The sequence below is a fragment of the Bos grunniens genome, chromosome 1 (assembly GCF_055505025.1).
Source record: "Bos grunniens cultivar Pamir isolate PY7600 chromosome 1, Bosgru_T2T1.0, whole genome shotgun sequence".
NCBI lineage: Eukaryota > Metazoa > Chordata > Mammalia > Artiodactyla > Bovidae > Bos > Bos grunniens.
Window position 1 is genome coordinate 112380300 of NC_141165.1, and position 22205 is coordinate 112402504.

The 22205-nt window shown below is 39.1% G+C and overlaps 1 protein-coding gene across 3 annotated transcripts in view; it reads right to left on the reverse strand.

Moving 5' to 3' along the window:
• TMEM45A (transmembrane protein 45A) overlaps nucleotides 1–22205 on the reverse strand; it is a 114458-nt gene that overhangs the window by 24750 nt on the left and 67503 nt on the right. For all 3 annotated transcript variants that reach the window (XM_086409890.1, XM_086409882.1, XM_086409901.1), the window contains exons 2-3: nucleotides 2905–3096; nucleotides 1422–1634 (exon numbers count right to left, since the gene is read on the reverse strand). In XM_086409890.1, coding sequence (XP_086266016.1) covers nucleotides 1422–1634; nucleotides 2905–3094 — 403 coding nt within the window. In that variant the 5' untranslated portion in view covers nucleotides 3095–3096. The remainder of the gene's footprint in view (nucleotides 1–1421; nucleotides 1635–2904; nucleotides 3097–22205) is intronic.

Sequence of the window (22205 nt, forward strand, 5' to 3'; positions counted from 1 at the left end):
TTGAAATTTCCTTTCCCCTTCCCCAGCTTTTATTCTCTTCTCCACTATATCATGACATTTTCTATAACTATATTTCAAAGCCATGTTTTATGCAAAAATAAGAATAATAAGCATGAAGGGAACAGTGAAACAGGTGTTGAGGTGAACAGACAGATGAATGAGACAAACCTTCACCTTAAGAAATTCAGTCCACTGAAGGCAGTAAATATACACACAAGTCATAAGAGTGGAATTTGATGGGTGTTATAAGATTCTCTGGAAGCTCCCAAGAAGTAGTAACTAACTATATTTTTTAATCCCATGGACAGAGATGCTGGCTTCAGTTTCATCCTTTTCATTTAGATGAGAGGGAAAAGATGTTCACTGAAAATATGGTAACACCCTCAGATAAAGAGAATCATGGCATCATGGTTGGTGCCCAACCAAAGCTCTTACCTTTGGATGTGGGAGGCAAAGTGGACATTAGGAAAGACTATCTCTTGATAATGGGGAGATTTTTCTAGTTCTACAAACAATCTATCCCTTATATATAAAATAAATGAAAACAAATCATTAAATACTTGCTTTCAGTGTTTCTGTACAGAGTAACAGGGAGGCTAATGGAACAAAGAATGTTAGGACTTCATTTTTATGCGACCGGATTTTTTGGACCCTGTTTATCATGTAATGGTGGAGTTTCACTATATCAATATTAGATTTGGAAGCTACTCTACTGTGAGTGGTGGTCTCCTCGTTTGAGGATATTTATGCTTCACTATTCTCAGCTCAATTTTATATGTCAAAAATGGAAATAATGATCATCTCCTGGATAAATCAGAGATAAACAATGGCTGTCATTATTGTTGATTCGTTGCTTAATCGTAACAGACAAGTTCTGCAAGCCCCATGGCTGGAGCCCAGTAGGCTCCTCTGTCCCTGGAATTCTCCAGGCAAGAATACTGGAGTAGGTGTTTCTTTAAGAAAATGTGAACTATGAATAAAACACATTGAATTTTTTCATGTGTTGTACTAAATGAGTCAGTGTGTGTGTATGTTAGTATTCAGTCATGTCCAACTCTTTGTCACCCTATGGATTGTAGCCCACCAGCCTCCTCTGTCCATTGAATTCTCCAGGCAAGGATACAGGAGTGGTAGCCATTTCCTTCTCCAGGGGATCTTCCTGACCCAGGGATCAAACCCAGGTCTCTTGCATTGCAGGCAGATTCTTTACGAACTGAGCCACCAGGAAAGCCCAAATGAGTCAGTAGGGAAGGAAAATCTTTGGCATCCTGTCTAGGACATCTCAATAGCTCACCACGGCCCAAACCAAACAGATGACCTTGTGGGCCAAGGCTATACCAGGACGCAAAAGAAATATTATTGTAAAGGGCTAGACAAATGTCCAAGAATAATGAAAGGTATATGAAAATACTCATACTTACCCTCCACAAATAAGGCATTTGATAACATTAATTTGCTAAAGGAGGCAGGAAGTGAAACGACGGTAGAAGATAAGATATTGGTTACACCCAGCAGCCCAAAGAAGAAGTACATGGTAAAATGCTGCCAGCTCAGGAGTTGGACCCATTGACCCTCTTTGTAGTCATATAAGGTCAGGTGTGGTCCTCCAGGATAAAACTGTTCTCCAAGGATGCCTGCAGAGGGATATATCACACTTTAAGCCATCTTTCCACAATTTTACTGAAAAAGGAAGATGAAGAAGAACCAGGCTACTTCTTATCCCAATATATTATCTTTTTATGGCACTGATTCTTCTATCTGGGCTGTTACCTACAGCTGAGCACTGGTTCTTTAGGCTGGTTTTGAAGCTTCAAAGATTGGTTTGGATAATCATTCTTAGTCAAAGATAGTGAGTTTCATCAAACAGCTATTTCAGATCTTCAAAGCTAATGGTCTTAGTTCCACAGAGTTCCCTGATTAGTTCCCCTGATGGCCTTAGTTCCTACTTTAATCTAATGACTAGATAAATCCTGAGTAATTTTAGATTTAGATTTGTGAGGTTAATCCTATAGCATCTGATTAATTCTTCTTACATAGTACATCTTTGGGTAGTGAGTTGTGCTTGGTTCAGGATTAAAATGCTAGAGTTCAGCTTCTCCCCAGTTATGGATAACTGAGAAAGCACACACAGATATAGCATACAGTCTAGCCAGTTACACAAATTCTGAAAAACTTTCTTGAAGATGCTGCTTCATTTATTTATCTATAGAATTTGGCAAGGAAATTCCTCTCTTTGAAAAATAGTTGATCCACAGTTGGATGACCATCGCAAAGACCTCTCATCATGAACAAAGTATGAAGAAATCTGAAGGAAAATTAGGAAGTTCTGCCTTCAATAAAGGAGAGGCTGAAGTGGAACTCTAAAAACACAATGTTTTTACAGAATCATAGAACCAATGGAAAGGCCTTACAATCATCTGGCCCAACCTCTGTCTCTAATTTAGTAACCACACAAAAAGGATGAACACAGAAGATAAGGTTTTCTTCAACCTGAACCCTGTGGATAGCCTATCAGCAATAATTTATTATTGACACTTTCCCATAATCACTTGATTACCTTTGTGACATTTTGAAAAATGGTTTTGGATAGAGTTAACTCTTTCAGGCCTCAGAATAACTGACATAAAATTATCTTAAAGGCTCCAACTAAATCTAAAAAGAAGATTCACCTTGACTGGACAGGCAAGTTAATTGCTATGACTAACTCATAAGGAATAGCCCTTTGTATAACATGAAGTATAAGTTCTAATAAATTATACTAGGTAGAAATTACAATTAGAATAGGTATTCAGGTATTTTTAATGAAATATTTATTTTAGCAATTTTTTGTTTTGATATTGAATTATCTCTTTGCATGTGAAAATACCCCAAAAAGCAAACAGAACACAGAAAAGGGTCACTCACCCGTTAAAGTCATTCCAACTATTACAATTCCTTCCAACATTTCAGCTCGATGGAATAATGCTTTGGAATCAAGGTAAGAAGTCCGTTTCTGCTTTTTGAAGGCATATTTCAGAATGTACTTTATAGTCCACCAAATCCCCAAGATAAAGAAGAAGGATCCAGGGAGAGCATGGCCTTTGAAGTTCCCCATAACTACCAAAATAAGAACACAGAGAAGATGAAGGTGTTTCCTTTCCAAAACTTGGCCAAACATCACTTATTCCCATGTACTATCTTCTGATGATGGTAGATATATACTGCTGGGTCAGAGGATCCGGTATAACTGTCGACAGACATAGACCAATTACAGGATCAACAATACCATCAAGTAGAAAGACAGACATTGGTTGAACAATTAACCTTATTCTAGGCACTGTGTCTACTGGTTTACATGTGATCTCTAACCTAATTTTCACAATATACCAACGAATCAGGGGTTAAATCATATTTTCAATTGGGATACAGGTGTAGAGAAGTGAAATTACTTATCCAAATCTCACAATTATTAAAAAAAACTTTGATGAATGTGAGTCTCAGTGAACTCCGGGAGTTGGTGATGGATAGGGAGGCCTGGCGTGCTGCGATTCATGGGGTCGCAAAGAATTGGACACGACTGAGCGACTGATCTGATCTGGGTGTAGAGTGAAAGAGAAAAAGAGAGAAGTCTGGGATGGATGTTTTGGCCTGAGAACCTGGGAGAAGAGACTTGCCACTGTTTTTAACAAGGAGCTCAAAAGATCTCTTAAAAGTGATAGTGTGTACTCAGCCAAAACACTTTAATCATATTTGAAAGATAGTAATAGGAAAGTTCTATCTTTATGTTTAAAACTCAAAGTGATATGAAATTGCCTACAAAAAATTTTAAGTAGGTAATTTCAGAGTATCAAACATCAAGTGTGTGGAAGAGACCACTAGTGCTCATCAAATATCTGTGTATTCTTCCACGCACTTTTCCCAGCCTGCTCTCCATTTTAATCAGAACCATGTTTCTAGTTCTGTCCAGCAGATTGTGGCATTTGTCACTTTCATGTTAAGTCAGTTAAGAGCTTATGTGACTCCTTTAACTTGTTTTTCCCCCGCTTTGGCAACCTAGGCATGGTATAACTACAACATAGAAGATAGTCAACCAGATTGCATTAGATTTTTGCAGGAAACAACTCTTTATTGAGTTAAGTCATTAAAAGTTGACATTTAACAGCCTAATCCAGCAGATTGAGAGGGATACCAAGCCAAATCAAATTTAAATTCTGTAAACATAACTGCTATATGATCGAGCAATAAAAAACAAAAATATCCTCCTTTTTTGGTCAGTGCTATAGAAAACCAGGCTTGAATTGAATTGCTACATGATCAAGCAACAAAAAACAGAAATACTCTTTTTTTTTGGTTTTGACCAAATATGTCTTGAATTCAGTCTTACAGAAATTCAGTCTTGAATTTTTTGAGTTTACGTGAGTAGTCCTTTGTTCAAAGCTAATGTACCTTCTACAGAATAACAAAGAGAGAACTCAGAATCATCCCTGTGGATTGGACAGTAGATCAGTGCAGAAGAACTCATGAGAGGGGGATTTCAGGATTCTCCCCAGCCCAGTAGGGCTGAGTGCTGGACCCCTTGGTTTGGGACAGATTCCTTTGAGTTACTTCCACATCCTCCTGACAGAACCGTGAAGTTTCAAAGATGAACTATGAAGCTGACTAAAACACTACAAGTCTCTTAAATCTCCAGCTGAGATCCCAGACGGACATTCCAGCAGCCCCTGAATCATCCATACACTGGAGTGGGTTGCTATTTCCTTCTCCAATGCATGAAAGTGAAAAGTGAAAGTGAAGTCTCTCAGTCGTGCCCGACTCTTAGCGACCCCATGGACTGCAGCCCACCATGCTTCTCCATCCATGGGATTTTCCAGGCAAGAGTACTGGAGTAGAGTGCCACAAGAAACTAAAAAATACATATACATGGGATTGAAAAGTACACCTACACTGTAAATTTTTTTTAACTTTTCTGGAAAAGAATCTGATATATTCTAAAGGAATCTTAAAGATTTTTACGTTCCTTGGTACAGGGATTGCACTTCTAGGAATTAATCCTAAACATCTAACTGGAAATAGAAGTACCAAATTAGAAATAATATACATCTCTAAAATTAGGAGATAGGGGATATATTTAGTTAAAATAAATAAATAGGATTTTTTTAAAAACTGAGGAAGATCTGAAGACCTCAAAAACTAGATCTGAATCCCAACTTTACCATTTACCTACTCCATGTCTTTGGGAAAGTTATTTACCCCTTCAGGGCTTCAGATTCCTCTTCTGTTGTGATCATGGGGCTCATGTGCTCAGTGGTATTCAACTTTTTGCAACCTGCTCTACAGTAGCCTGCCAGGCTCCTCTGTCCATGGAATCCTCCAGGCAAAAATACTGGAGTGGGTTGTCATTTCCTTCCCCGGGATCTTTCTGACCAAAGGATTGAACTCTCATCTCTTGCATCTCCTGCACTGGAGGCAAATTCTTTACCACCTGGGAAGCCCCCCTCTTTTCTTAAGACAAACTTTCTAACTGATAAAATGAGATATTTCAAAGCAAACAAACCACAGTATTACTAAACAAGCTCCTGCTATTCTCAACCCATCTCAAACTATGAAAGAAAAACAAAAGTAAAACCAGATGAGAAATTCTACTTGGATACCAGCTGCAGCAAAGCAAGAAGCACCTATACCATTCACCTAGCAATCATTCATGTATGGCCTGTAACATTGCTCCTGCTGCTGTCTTAGAGGGTTACTAGAATTTTCTGTGGTTATTTAACTCCTTGACTGCAATTAAAGTATAAGCTGCAAGTAGATTGAAAGCAGGAACCAATCTACTCTTCCATTCCCCACTGGACCTATGAAGCTCTAAGTTAACAAGAGTAAATAAGCCCTTCTTATAACACAGGATCACATATTTATTCAACACCTCCATTGAACTAATCATCTTATTTATACCACCCACTACCAGAAAATAATATTTTCTCCAGTTATCACCACTCATCCACTTGCTCAAGCCCAAAAATATGAAAGTCATCCTAGAGTCCACCTGTGTCCCTGAAAACTAATTGGTTATTGATACTTACTGCCTCTACTTCCTTTGTCAATCCTCTCCTGCCCCAAACTTGGTTGACTTCCCCTAGCCTCTTGAATTTTATCTACTTGGAAAATCCTCCCTCATGGACAGACAGAAAAGAATCACTCTTACACCTTCTCAGAGTACTCAGTTCTTATTTTAATGAATTCTTTGTGTGATTAGTTACTGGAAATGTGCCTTCTCCATTAGCCTGTATGCTCATCACTATATTGTGAGAGCCTGTAAAGCAGGTAATTGAGGCCTCTCAGTGGTTGTGAGCCTGGGTCATCCATTTTTTCTCTTTTTTTAGGTTCTTGGTATATGGGGGATAAAAAAGAAGGAAGTTCCAAACAAGAGTTACCAAAATTGTGGTTGCTTTTAAATATTCAGGTTTTCCTAATAAATACTTTGAATACACACATAAAATATATTGCATATTTTAGAAATGGCATGAAAATATCTGAATTGTAAAACTCTAAGCCAAGTCTACCTCCATGACCAGCTAACAGATTCTTGTACCCCCAAAGGCTGAACAAACCAGTATATCTCAGAACAGTCCCTGGGATGTGATTGGGAGGCAATGGGAATAGTTGAAAGATTTTGAGATGATCAGAGTGGGATAAGAAATGACTCCTTTTCCTATGTCAGTTATAGAACTTCTGTATCGTTAGCCTTTTAATCTGAAACATTCTAATGGTTCCAATCTTTCTGTTTTAAAGACCCAAACAAAATGAAGTCAAAGCAGTCTTGCTATATTTGCCTGGCTAAGGGACTCAACAGACCCAGTTGCTCCTAAAAACAAAAATGGCACTCACTTAATTTCACTTCCATTGTGGAGAGAGAAAACTCACTCAGAACCTCAAACATCACTCAAGTCAACTTCTAGAACACCACCACCTGTACATCTGTCTTTTGTTCCCTGGTTTCCTATTGCCTGCAAGTGCAATTGCTGGTAAAAACCTAGTAATCCAGAGTTTAATTAGATCTCAATCCAAAAGCTGACATGTTGCCTTTGGAAGGAGAACATGGGGCCCTCCTCCACAAAGCAGAGCACTCCCGCCAGACAGCCAGCAGAAGCCCCGGGGAAATCACCAGGCTAGCAAACCAGAAGGTCCTTCATCAGCATCCTCCCTGCTTGATTGCACCACTTATAAAGGTTCAGGCGGCCCTAAAGTGGTGAGCTTCACGATTCAATCACTGGTTTCTAGCTTCCAGTCATCCTAAAAATTTATACACTTCCCCATCCAGAAAAAACCCTCTGCTCCTAATGACACCAAACATCATCCCCTAAGCTAAGACAAGAAACAATGCCTGAAACCCCTATTAGCTGTATTTTACTGACCAACACCTGCCATACACGAACACTCACTCACCACCCAAAAGGGAAACATTTTAAAACTCTAGCATTTGGGGGTAATACTGAGCAAATCTCAAGTGCAAAATCAGGTGTTAGGTGTTCATTCCCATTAACCAAAGCCACTTAAACAATGACCAGGCCTGTGTACGGAAAGAGGAGAGAACTGAAAATAGTTGCGAGAAACAGGTTCTGAAATTTACTCATTGGATTCTGAACCAGATATAAATGAAAACCATGGAGAAAAATTTAAACTAAAAATTCATCTTCAGCCACCACCAAACTTCAAGTAAAAATTCATCTTGAGCCATGACCAAAATAAAATAGTACTAAATCTTATTTAGTGACTCATATCAAGACATTTATAAATCCAACACAATAAACCAATTTGAGCTATTTCTTGAGCTCACTTTATCATTTGCCTTCATTTTCAAAGCAATGTGTATACAAGCATATGTAGCTTTGATTTTTTTTTTTTTTGATTCTCCATCATTCCATATCAGTTCTTTCTCTCCCAAATTTCAACTGTTGATGTATGGAACAGTCTTATGGACTCTGTGGGAGAGGGAGAGGGTGGGAAGATTTGGGAGAATGGCATTGAAACATGTAAAATATCATGTATGAAACGAGATGCAAGTCCAGGTTCAATGCACGATACTGGATGCTTGGAGCTAGTGCACTGGGATGACCCAGAGGGATGGTATGGGGAGGGAGGAGGGAGGAGGGTTCAGGATGGGGAGCACATGTATACCTGTGATGGATTCATTTTGATATTTGGCAAAACTAATACAATTATGTAAAGTTTAAAAATAAAATAAAATTAAAAAAAAATAAAAGACATTCTTAGTTAAATTATCCTTACCTTCACACTTTCCTCAGTGTCAACTCCCATGCAATTCTCTTCTCCCAGAATAGAATTTACAATGGTCCCAGTCTCAAGAAGGAAAAGCAGATACTGACTGGCCTAAATCTAAAATTGTCCCGTTTTCCTCCTTGGAGACTAAACCAATGTGCTCACATTAAATCAATGTGCCACCTTGAACTTGAGCAGATAAATCTTCCGAATATGTCACAATGCCTGCGTTGTGTGTCTAAGGACCACATCCTTTTAAACACCCTACCTCCAGTTCAAACATTGTGCCACAGAATATTTCCCAATGAGACTCACCTTGACACCCCACCCACATGACCACAGTCCTGTCCCACCTGCTGTGAAAACCAGAGCCAGGAGAACATGTCTGATCTTTGGCCTCTGTCTTCCAGGCTATCAAGATGGACAAGCAACAAAAGGAAAGACCATGGCAGCAGTAATGTAATAAAGCCTGATTTTAAGTCTGATAAAGACAAACCATCTTCTTACAGGGCATCAAGCAAGAGACTGGCACAGGTGCTTAAGTTGGGAGTCACAGCCAAATCAAAGTTATAGGAATAAGAAAGTTCAGTTCAGTTCAGTTCAGTCACTCAGTTGTGTCCAACTCTTTGTGACCCATGGACTGCAGCACACCAGGCCTCCCTGTCCATCACCAACTCCCAAAGTTTACCCAAACTCATGTCGGTGATGACATCCAACCATCTCATCCTCCGTCATCCCCTTCTCCTCCTGCCTTCAATCTTTCTCAGCATCAAGGTCTTTTTAAATGAGTCAGTTCGCATCAGGTGGCCAAAGTATTGGAGTTTCAGTTTCAACATCAGTCCTTCAAATGAGTATGCAGGACTTATTTCCTTTAGGATGGACTGGTTTGATCTCCTTGCAGTCCAAGGGACTCTCAAAAGTCTTCTCCAACACCACAGTTCAAAATAAGAAAAGACGATGGGAAAACATTTAAGTAGGTCAATAGTGAAGGTCACTTGCCCTCACAGAATACACAAACTGAGAGACAGGTGAATAAATAAGTTAGATTAAATTATTCTAAGCCAATATGAGGCTTGCACAAAGTAAAATGTGGACAAGAAAGAAGCAACAGTCTGACTCTAACCTGGAGAGCCAGCAACTGCTACCTATCTGCATTCAAGTCTTATTTCCTCCTTCAGTGTAAACTCTTGGTGAACAAGTGCCATGTCCCCTAGAATGCTTCACACCTATTTAGCACTCAATAAATAGCCAATGAATGATGAGCTCCTGCCTGGGACCCCACCTCCCTGAAACACTGGCCTGGGTGGCAAACAGGATCAGAAAGAGTCAGGGTGCCTAATTAAAGGCAGACTGGGCTCACTTCACATCTACTAAATCAATCAGCAGGAGGAAGCCCAGAAGTCTGCATTTTTAAGAAGTACTCACCACTTGATCTTTAGGTACTCTTGAGTTTTGAGGAACAAAGGCTTAGAGTATGTGGGGGACAAGCAAGGTGGCACAAAGACACTCAGATTTAAATGTGGCTTCCCCATCACCATACCCCAGAGGTATTTGTCTTCCATAAGTACCTAAGTCCTGATGTGTTTGCTTACATCACACTTCATATTAGGCAATGGTGTGTGGCTCAACACCTGCTCTTGAGACCAGACGCTAATCTGGCTCTGTCAGGTGACAATAACCATTCCAGAGTGCTGCCATTCTATTTATTTGACTCTATTTTACCATGCATTATTAAGACATCATTTTACTTTTATCTTTTCTATACCCCTGGTTCTAATTCCCATATCCTTCTCAATGTTCAGATAGCTAAAACCATCCATGTCACATGGATCATTCTTCTTCAAACATCCAGAATCACAAACAGAACACTCAACTTGAAACTATGTGACAGGATAAGGAAATCCAAAGACATCTTGAAAAACAAAACTGACAAATAGAAAGTAAGAATAAATACCATGTTACATTATGTGCCTGTAGCCAACTCTTCAAATATAGAAGCCTAGATTGTTTCTGTTAGTAGTGTTGCACCTGATATGGGTAGGAAGCTGCTGCTGCTGCTAAGTCACTTCAGTCGTGTCCGACTCTGTGTGACCCCATAGATGGCAGCCCACCAGGCTCCCCCATCCCTGGGATTCTCCAGGCAAGAACACTGGACTGGGGTGCCATTGCCTTCTCTGGGGTAGGAAGCTAGCATGTACTATAAAGTGCAAATAACTTTTCATGTATCTGCTTATTCTCTCTTTGAGAAAACCGAAGGAAATATTCTTTCCACCACAGTTCAGTTCAGTTGCTCAGTCGTGTCCAACTCTTTGCGACCCATGGACTGCAGCAAGCCAGGCCTCCCTGTCCCTCACCAACTCCGAGAGTTTACTCAAACTCATGTCCATTGAGTCAGTGATGCCATCCAACCATCTCAACCTCTGTCGTCCCCTTCTTTCCACCACAGGTATGAGGAAACTGATACTCCAAGAGATTTACTAACCAACACTATGGCACAGAGTTATTAAAGACCAGAGCCAGGATTTCAAGTTCTTTATATATTTGATTCCAAATCCCATTCTGTCCCCCTAGATCAGGGCAAAGACTAGAAAAGGTTTTTGAATAGTCCCATCAGAAAGTCTTCATCAAGTACATTTGCATAGGTTAAACATAGAAGGGAGAGGAATTGTCCCTCTAGGATTATCAATAACTGAATTATCAGCACCAGTGAAGGAGGTGAAGCTTTTAATGTAGCCACAATATTTATTTATCCACTAGGATAGTCAAAGTCAGAATGCACAAGGATGCCAACAAAAAAGAAAACCAGGCTGAGTAGTGTGCAACATCATTTGACAAAGGTCTAGACACTGAGATGAGTATTAGTGATGTGGTAAGAATCTAAAACAGTCATCTGTATTTCCAGGCTTCATTCAGTTCAGTTCAGTCACTCAATCGTGTCCGATTCTTTGTAACCCCATGAACCACAGCATGCCAGGGCTCTCTGTCCATCACCTACTCCCAAAGTTTACCCAAACTCATGTCCATTGAGTCAGTGATGTCATCCAACCATCTCATCCTCTGTCATCCCCTTCTCCTCCCACCCTCAATCTTTCCCAGCATCAGGGTCTTTCAAATGAGTCAGCTCTTCACATCAGGTGGCCAAAGTATTGGAGTTTCAGCTTCAATATCATTCCTTCCAATTAACACCCAGGACTGATTTCCTTTAGGATGGATTTGTTGGATCCTCTTGCAGTCCAAAGGACTCTCAAGAGGCTTCTCCAACACCACAGTTGGAAAGCATCAATTCTTCGGCATTCAGCCTTCTTCACAGTCCAACTCACATCCATAGATGACTACTGGAAAAAACATAGCCTTGACTAGATGGACCTTTGTTGACAAAGTAATGTCTCTGCTTTTTAATATGCTGTCTAGGTTGGTCATAACTTTCCTTCCAAGGAGTAAGCGTCTTTTAATTTCATGGCTGCAATCACCATCTGCAGTGATTTTGGAGCCCAGGAAAACAAAGTCAGCCACCATTTCCAGTCTTTCCCTATTGTTTGGCATAAAGTGATGGGGCCAGATGCCATGATCTTCATTTTCTGAATGTTGAGCTTTAAGCCAACTTTTTCACTCTCTTCTTTCACTTTCATCAAGAGGCTCTAAAGTTCTTCACTTTCTGCCATAAGGGTGATGTCATCTGCATATCTGAGGTTATTGATATTTCTCCCAGCAATCTTGGTTCCAGCTTGTGCTTCTTCCAGCTCAGTGTTTCTCATGATGTACTCTGCATATAAGTTAAATAAGCAGGGTGACAATATACAGCCTTGATGTACTCCTTTTCCTATTTGAAACCAGCCTGTTGTTGCATGTCTAGTTCTAACTATTGCTTCTTGACCTGCATACAAATTTCCCAAGAGGCAGGTCAGGTGGTCTGGTATTCCCATCTCTTCCAGAATTTTCCACAGTTTATTGTGATCCACATAGTCAAAGGCTTTGGCATAGTCAATAAAGCAGAAATAGATGTTTTTCTGGCACTCTCTTGCTTTTTCGATGATCCAGCAGATGTTGGCAATTTGATCTCTGGTTTCTCTGCCTATTCTAAATCCAGCTTGTACATCTGGAAGTTCACGGTTCATGTGTTGTTGAAGCCTGGCTTGGAGAATTTTGAGCATTACCTTACTAGCATGTGAGATGAGTGCAATTGTCCGGTAGTTTGAGCATTCTTCGGTATTGCCTTTCTTTGAGATTGGAATGAAAACTGACCTTTTCCAGTCCTGTGGCCACTGCTGAGCTTTCCAAATTTGCTGACATACTGAGTGCAGCACTTTCACAGCAATATCTTTTAGGATCTGAAATAGCTCAACTGGAATTCCATCACCTCCACTAGCTTTGTTCATAGTGATGCTTCCTAAGGCCCACTTGACTTCACATTCCAGGATGTCTGGCTCTAGGTGAGTGATCACACCATCATGATTATCTGGGTCATGAAGATCCTTTTTGTACAGTTCTTCTGTTATTCTGGCCACCTCTTCTTAATATCTTCTGCTTCTGTTAGGTCCATACCATTTCTGTCCTTTATTGAACCCATCTTTCCATGAAATGTTGCCTTGCTACTTCTAATTTTCTTGAAGAGATCTCTAGTCTTTCCCATTCTGTTGTTTTCCTCAATTTCTTTGCACTGATCGCTAAGGAAGGCTTTCTTATCTCTCCTTGCTATTCTTTTGAACTATGCATTCAAATGGGTATATCTTTCCTTTTCTCCCTTGCTTTTCACTTCTCTTCTCACAGCTATTTGTAAGGCCCCCTCAGATAGCCATTTTGCTTTTTCGCATATGTTTTTCTTGGGAATGGTCTTGATCCCTGTCTCCTGTACAATATCATGAACCTCCTTCCATAGTTCATCAGGCACTCCGTCTATAAGATCTAGGCCCTTAAATCTATTTCTCACTTCCACTGTATAATCGTAAGGGATTTGATTTAGGTCATACCTGAATGGTCTAATGGTTTTCCCTGTTTTCTTCAATTTAAGTCTGAATTTGGCAATAAGGAGTTCATGATCTGAGCCACAGTCAGCTCCTGGTCTTGTTTTGCTGACTGTATAGAGCTTCTCCATCTTTGGCTGCAAAGAATATAATCAATCTGATTTTGGTGTTGACCATCTGGTGATGTCCATGTGTAGCGTCTTCTCTTGTGTTGTTGGAAGCGGGTGTTTGCTATGACCAGTGCATTCTCTTGGCAAAACTCTATTAGCCTTTGCCCTGCTTCATTCTGTACTCCAAGGCCAATTTTGTCTGTAACTCCAGGTGTTTCTTGACTTCCTACTTTTGCATTCCAGTCCCCTATAATGAAAAGGACATCTTTTTTGGTTGTTAGTTCTAAAAGGTCTTGTCGGTCTTCATAGAACCGTTCAACTTCAGTTTCTTCAGCGTTACTCGTTGAGGGATAGACTTGGATTACCATGATATTGAATGATTTGCATTGGAAATGAACAGAGATCATTCTGTCGTTTTTGAGATTGCATCCAAGTACTGCATTTCAGACTCTTTTGTTGATTATGATGGCTACTCCATTTCTTCTAAGGGATTCCTGCCCACAGTAGTAGATATAATGGTCCTCTGACTTAAATTCACCCATTTCAGTCCATCTTAGTTCACTGATTCCTAGAATGTCGATGTTCACTCTTGCCATCTCCTGTTTGACCACTTCCAATTTGCCTTGATTCATGAACCTAACATTCCAGGTTCCTATGTGATATTGCTCTTTAAAGCACAGGACCTTGCTTCTTCACCAGTTACATCCACAACTGGGTGTTGTTTCTGCTTTGGCTCCATCCCTTCATTCTTTCTGGAGTTATTTCTCCACTGATCTCTAGTAGCATATTGGGCACCTACCCAGGCTTCATGCTGCTTCACAACTCATGTCAATGAAAAATGTCTAAAATACTTTGTCAAAAATCATAAAATTACACACTTAAAATTTATGGCTAAATTTTATTGTATGTAAATTATACTTCAATAAAGCTAATTGAAAAGGGAGAATGAACACTTCTGCACTTACTTCTCTCCTGGCAATCTGGAACATGATTTTGATGGATAGAACCTTAGCAACTATTTTAGATAATAAGGCCCATGTTGAAGAGACAAAGCAGTGAATCTGAAAGAAACTTAATCTGGACAACTTTGTTAGGATCTATCCCATTCCTGAATACTACATTTCCATGAATATTTTATGCAATATGGAAATGAAATCTATCATGTATAAAAGCCAAAAATATTTAAATCTATTTTGTACAGCAACAATAACCTTAAAAACTATGTTTCATATAATAGCTAACATTTTGTTTGCTTTCTGTATACCAGTCTCCATTCAAGTAAGTGCTTTGCATTTTAACTTATTTAAACTTCAGAAGAAACCTCTGAAGTAGACACCAGTGGATACTCTTGTCACTCTGATTTTATACACAAAGAACTTGAGGCAAAGTTAGAACTAAGATGTCCACAATCACATAGGTGATAAGTAACAGTACTGGGCTTTATATCCAACCCTTGGTCTACAGTACCTTTACCACAATGTACCATAAATACAGTTAAAAAATACATGACCAAGAAGACATTGGCAATTAATGTAACTGACAAGGGCTGAGCAGCCAGAATGTAATTTTTAACCAGGAGTCAGTTAAAAAGAAAAAAAAAAAATTCTGTTCCCCTATATGCTTCTATCATGGGCAAGAATAAGAACAAACAATTCAACACAAGGCAAAACCTTAGTGACTGATAATCATATGAAAAGATGTTCAATATCACTAGAAATCAAAGAAAACTAAATTTAAAGTAGAGCTATATTTTCACCTATTACTTTGTCAAAATTAAAAACGATCTATTACATCAAGTGTTGAGGAGAGTGTGCGGAAACTGGAATGCTTATACACTGCCAGAAGTGTAAATGAGATTGCTGGCCACAGTCCGGCACTTCCATATGTACTATGTACCCTAAAAATTCATAAACTAGACATGTTCCCTTGAATATAAAAAAAAAAATTATTGCTTCATTGGTAGTAGTAACATGAAATTAGAAATAACCTGAATATCCATCAACAGAGAAATGGAAAAATAACATGAAGCAACATATATGTAGAATACTAGAGTTAAAAAAGACCTCTTTAAAGATAAAATGCACTAGATCTATATTTAGCAACATGGATGGATTTTTAAAGCATTAAGTTGAATGAAAATTGCAAGTTGCAAAACACAAGTATGGTTTGATGCAACTTACATATTGTTCTTACAAACCATTCATTGCTTACTCACATATATGAATATAAAAATACAAAGGCAAGGATAGTCACTATTTTTTTTATTTTCATTTTATTTTTAACTTTACAATATTGTATTGATTTTGCCATATATCGAAATGAATCCACCACAGGTATACATGTGTTCCCCATCCTGAACCCTCCTCCCTCCTCCCTCCCCATACCATCCCTCTGGGTCGTCCCAGTGCACCAGCCCCAAGCATCCAGTATCGTGCATCGAACCTGGACTGGTGACTCGTTTCATACATGATATTATACATATTTCAATGCCGTTCTCCCAAGTCATCCCACCCTCTCCCTCTCCCACAGAGTCCAAAAGACTGTTCTATACATCAGTGTCTCTTTTGCTGTCTCGTATACAGGGTTACTGTTACCATCTTTCTAAATTCCATATATATGCATTAGTATACTGTATTGGTGTTTTTCTTTCTGGCTTACTTCACTCTGTATAATAGGTTCTAGTTTCATCTACCTCATTAAAACTGATTCAAATGTATTCTTTTTAATGGCTGAGTAATACTCCATTGTGTATATGTACCACAGCTTTCTTATCCATTCATCTGCTGATGGACATCTAGGTTGCTTCCATGTCCTGGCTATTATAAACAGGGCTGCGATGAACATTAGGGTACACGTGTCTCTTTCAATTCTGGTTTCCTTGGTGTGTATGCCCAGCAGTGGGATTGCTGGGTCATAAGGCAATTCTATTTCCAGTTTTTTAAGGAATCTCCACACTGTTCTCCATAGAGGCTGTACTAGTTTGCATTCCCACCAACAGTGTAATAAGAGGGTTCCCTTTTCTCCAAACCCTCTCCAGCACTTATTGGTTGTAGACTTTTGGATCACAGCCATTCTGACTGGCGTGAAATGGTACCCCATAGTGGTTTTGATTTGCACTTCTCTACGAACAAAGCTAGTGGAGGTGATGGAATTACAGTTGAGCTATTCCAAATCCTGAAAGATGATGCTGTGAAAGTGCTGCACTCAATATGCCAGCAAATTTGGAAAACTCAGCAGTGGCCACAGGACTGGAAAAGGTCAGTTTTCATTCCAATCCCAAAGAAAGGCAATGCCAAAGAATGTTCAAACTACCGCACAATTGCACTCATCTCACACGCTAGTAAAGTAATGCTCAAAATTCTCCAGGCCAGGCTTCAGCAATATGTGAACTGTGAACTTCCTGATGTTCAAGCTGGTTTTAGAAAAGGCAGAGGAACCACAGATCAAATTGCCAACATCCGCTGGATCATGGGAAAAGCAAGAGAGTTCCAGAAAAACACCTATTTCTGCTTTATCGACTATGCCAAATCCTTTGACTGTGTGGATCACAATAAACTGTGGAAAATTCTGAAATTGATGGGAATACCAGACCACCTGATCTGCCTCTTGAGAAATTTGTATGCAGGTCAGGAAGCAACAGTTAGAACTGGACATGGAACAACAGACTGGTTCCAAATAGGAAAAGGAGTTCGTCAAGGCTGTATATTGTCACCCTGTTTATTTAACTTATATGCAGAGTACATCATGAGAAACACTGGACTGGAAAAAACACAAGCTGGAATCAAGATTGCTGGGAGAAATATCAATAACCTCAGATATGCAGATGACACCACTCTTACGGCAAAAAGTGAAGAGGAACTAAAAAGCCTCTTGATGAAAGTGAAAGTGGAGAGTGAAAAAGTTGGCTTAAAGCTCAACATTCAGAAAACGAAGATCATGGCATCCGGTCCCACCACTTCATGGGAAATAGATGGGGAAACAGTGGAAACAGTGTCAGACTTTATTTTTCTGGGCTCCAAAATCACTACAGATGGTGACTGCAGCCATGAAATTAAAAGACGCTTACTCCTTGGAAGGAAAGTTATGACCAACCTAGATAGCATTTTCAAAAGCAGAGACATTACTTTGCCAACAAAGGTTTGTCTAGTCAAGGCTATGGTTTTTCCTGTGGTCATGTATGGATGTGAGAGTTGGACTGTGAAGAAGGCTGAGCACCGAAGAATTGATGCTTTTGAACTGTGGTGTTGGAGAAGACTCTTGAGAGTCCCTTGGACTGCAAGGAGATCCAACCAGTCCATTCTGAAGGAGATCAGCCCTGGGATTTCTTTGGAAGGAATGATGCTAAAGCTGAATCTCCAGTACTTTGGCCACCTCATGAGAAGAGTTGACGCATTGGAAAAGACTCTGATGCTGGGAGGGATTTGGGGCAGGAGGAGAAGGGGACGACAGAGGATGAGATGGCTGGATGGCATCACTGACTCGATGGACGTGAGTCTGAGTGAACTCCGGGAGTTGGTGATGGATAGGGAGGCCTGGCGTGCTGTGGTTCATGGGTTCACAAAGAGTCGGACATGACTGAGCGACTGATCTGATCTGATCTGATCTGATAATGAGTGATGTTGAGCATCTTTTCATGTGTTTGTTAGCCATCTGTATGTCTTCTTTGGAGAAATGTCTATTTAGTTCTTTGGCCCATTTTTTGATTGGGTCATTTATTTTTCTGGAATTGAGCTGTAGGAGTTGCTTGTGTATTTTTGAGATTAGTTGTTTGTCAGTTGCTTCATTTGCTATTAGGTCCCATTTGTTTATTTTTGCTTTTATTTCCAATATTCTGGGAGGTGGGTCATAGAGGATCCTGCTGTGATGTATGTCGGAGCGTGTTTTGCCTGTGTTCTCCTCTAGGAGTTTTATAGTTTCTGGTCTTACGTTTAGAAGGATAGGCACTATTAATAGTGGTTTCCTTTGGGGAGAGTGAAGGAGACTAGAACTGCGGGATACCAGGGGGTGCTTAATCTGTAATATTCTCTTTTATTTAAAAGAAAGAAAAACTTGAAACAAATAATACAAAATGTCGGTTTTGCATGGTCAGAAGACTAGAGAATGCCTTATTGTGCACTTTCATTATTTTTTTTAATTAATAGATTTTATTTTTTAGAAACACTTTAGGCTTATAAAAATTAAGCAAAAATACAGAGTTCCATGTTTTCTCTCCCCAACCCTCACAGTTTCCCAATTAATAACATGATGCATTAATGTGTTACCTTTGTTACAACTGAGGAACCAATCATGATACATTTTTATTAACTGAAGTGCATAATTTACATTAGGGTTCACTCTTTGTGTTTACAGGTCTTGAGTTTGACAAATGCATCATGTCATATATCCACCAGTACAGTAACATACAGAATATCCCTCAAAACTTCCTTTGCTCCACCTATTCATCCCTTCCCTCCTGCCCCTGAGCCCCTGGCAACAACTAGTCTTTTTACTATTTCAATAGTTTTTGTCTTTTCTATAATATTATATAACTGGAATCATACAACATGTAGCCTTTTCAGACTGAACCCTTTCTCTTAGCAACAGGCATTTAAATTTCCTCTATGTCTTTTTGTGTCTTGATAGTTCATTTCTTTTTAGTGCTGAATAATATTCCTGTAGGTCAAGAAGCAACATTTAGAACCAGACATGGAAAATGGACTGGTTCAAAATTGGGAAAGGAGTATGTCAAGGCTGTATACTGTCACCCTGTCTATATTTAACTTCTATGTAGCATACATCATGCAAAATGCCAAACTGAATGAATCACAAGCTGGAATCAAGATGTCAGGGAGAAATATCAACAGACATGCAGATGATACACCACCCTAACGGCAGAAAGCAAAGAAGAACTAAAGAGCCTCTTAATGAAAGTAAAAGAGGAGAGTGAAAAAGCTGGCTTAAAACTCAACTTGCAACAAACTAAGATCATGGCATCTAGTCCCACCACCTCATGGCAAATAGATAGGAAAACAATGGAAACAGTGACAGACTTTATTTTCTTGGGTTCCAAAATCACTGTAGATGGTGACTGCAGTCATGAGGTTAAAAAACATCTGCTCCATGGAAGAAAAGCTATGACAAACCTAGACAGCATATTAAAAAGCAGAGACGTCACTTTGCCAACAAAGGTCTATATAGTCAAAGCTATGGTTTTTTTCAGTAGTCATGTATGGATGTGAGAGTTGGTCCATAAAGGAAGCTGAGCACCAAAGAAATGATGCTTTCAAACTGTGGTGCTGGAGAAGACTCTTGAGAGTCCCTTGGACAGCAAAGAGATCAAACCAGTCAATTCCAAAGGACATCAACCCTGAATATTCATTAGAAGGACTGATGCTGAAGCTGAAACTCCAATACTTCGGCCATTTGATGTGAAGAGCTGACTCACTGGAAAAGACCCTGATGCTGGGGAAGATTGAAGGAGGGAGGAGAAGGGGATGACAGAAGATGAGATGGTCGGATGGCATCAATTCAATGGACATGAGTTTGAGTGAACTCCGGGAGATGGTGAAGGACAGGGAAGCCTGGCGTGCTGCAGCTCATGGGGTTGCAAAGAGTCGGACATGGCTTATTGACTGAACAAAAACAACAATATTCCATTGTATGACTGTTTCACTGTTTCTTGTTTTTGTTTTTTAACCCATTCCCCTATTGAAGGACATCTTGATGCTTCCAGTTTAGGATGTTTATATTATACAGTTGCTATACACATTTAAACATTTATGTGCAGGTTTTTGTATGGACATCAGCTTCCAACTCATTTGAGTAAATATCCAGAAGCACAATCCTGAATCATGTGGTATGAGTATGATTTGTTTTGCAAGAAGCTTCCAAATTGTCTTTTAAAATACCTGTATCATTTTACATCCCCAGGAACAAATAACAAAGAATTGCTCCATATCTATCCATTCTAGCATTTGATGTTGTCAGTGTTCTGGATTTCAGCCATTCTAATAGGTGTGCAATAGTACCTTATTGTTGTTTTCATTTCCATATCAATAAAGACATAATTTGTCATCTGTATATTTTCTTTAATGAAGTGTCTGCTCAGATCTTTCACTTACTTTTTATTTGTTTTCTTACTGCTGACTTTTAAGAGTTCTTTGTATATCTGGATTTCTCTCCTTTATCAGACACTTGAATTGCAAGTATTTCCTCCCAGTTTGTGGCTTTTTTTTTCCATTCTTTTAAAAGTATCATTCACAAATTGGAAGTTTTAAGTTATAGTGTAACATACATGTTTTTCTTTCATGGATTGTGCACTTGATGTTGTAGCTAAAAACTCATCATACCCAAGGTCACCTTGATTTTCTATGTTATATTCTAGAAGTTTTACAGTTTTTTTTTTTTACATTTAGGTCTATGATCCATTTTGAATTAATTTTTGTGAAAAAATATAAGGATTATTTATAGATCTTTGTTTTTTTGAATGTGGGTGGGTATACAGTTGTTCCAGCACCACAAAGATTATTCTTTCTATGCACAGAATCTCAAAGATCACTTGACTATATGTATGTGAGTCTATTTACGGGCAGTCTATTGTGTCTCATCTATGTGTCTTTTCTTTCACCAGTACTACACTGTCTTGATAAGTGTAGCTTTAAACTATTTCTTGAAATCAGGTAGAGTCAGTCCTCTGATTTTGTTCTTCAAGATTGTGTTGGTTATTTTGGGTCTTTTGCCTTTCTATACAATGTTTAAATTTAGTTTGTCAATATCCACAAAAAATTTGCTGGGATTTTAAGTGGTATTGCATACATAGATCAATACAACACTGAATCTAAGAACTGACAACATTGGTTCATTTCACCCATAAACATGGAATATCTTTCCATTTATGTAGATTTTTAATTTCTTTCACTAGAGGTTTATAGTTTTCCTCATATAAATCTTGTACATATTTTCTTAAACTTGTATTTCTTTTCTTTTTTTGGTGCTAAGGTAAATAGTGTCAAGCATTTCTTTTAATTAATCATTGTAATTGAAGAATAGTTACTTTACAATATTGTGATGGTTTTTGCCATACATCAACATGAATTGGCCACACGTATATATGTGTCCCCCCGATCCTGAACACCCCTCTCACCTCCCTCCTTACCCTATCCCTCTGGGTTGTCCCAGAACACTGGCTTTGGGTGCCCTGGTTCATGCATCAAACTTGCACTGATCATCTATTTTACATATGATAATATACATGTTTCAGTGGTATTCTCTCAAATCATCCCACCCTCACCTTCATCCACCGAGTCCAAAAGTCTGTTCTTTACATCTGTGTCTCTTTTGCTGCCCTGCATATAAGATCATTGGTACTGTCTTTCTAAATTCCATATATATGTTTTAATATATAGTATGTGTCATTCTCTTTCTGACTTACTTCACTCTGTATAATAGGCTCCAGGTTCATCCACCTCATTAGAAATGACTCAAATGCATTCCTTTTTATAGCTGAGTAATATTCCATTGTGTATATGTACCACAACATCCCTAACGATTCACCTGTCGATGGACATCTAGGTTGATTCCACGTCCTAGGTATTGTAAATAGTGTGAAATGAGCATTGGGGTACATATGTCTCTTTCAATTTTGGTTTCCTTGGGGTGTATGCCCAGCATTGGGATTGCTGGGTCTACTAGATTCCCAGTTTTTTAAGGAATCTCCACACTGTTCTCCATAGTCGCTGTACCAGTTTGCAGTTCAACCAACAGTGTAAGAGGGTTCCCTTTTCTCATGCCTTCCAGCATTTATTGTTTGTAGACTTTGATGGTGGCCATTCTGACCAGTCCTTTATCGAGCCCATCTTTGCATGAAATGTTCCTTTGGTATCTCTGATTTTCTTGAAGAGAT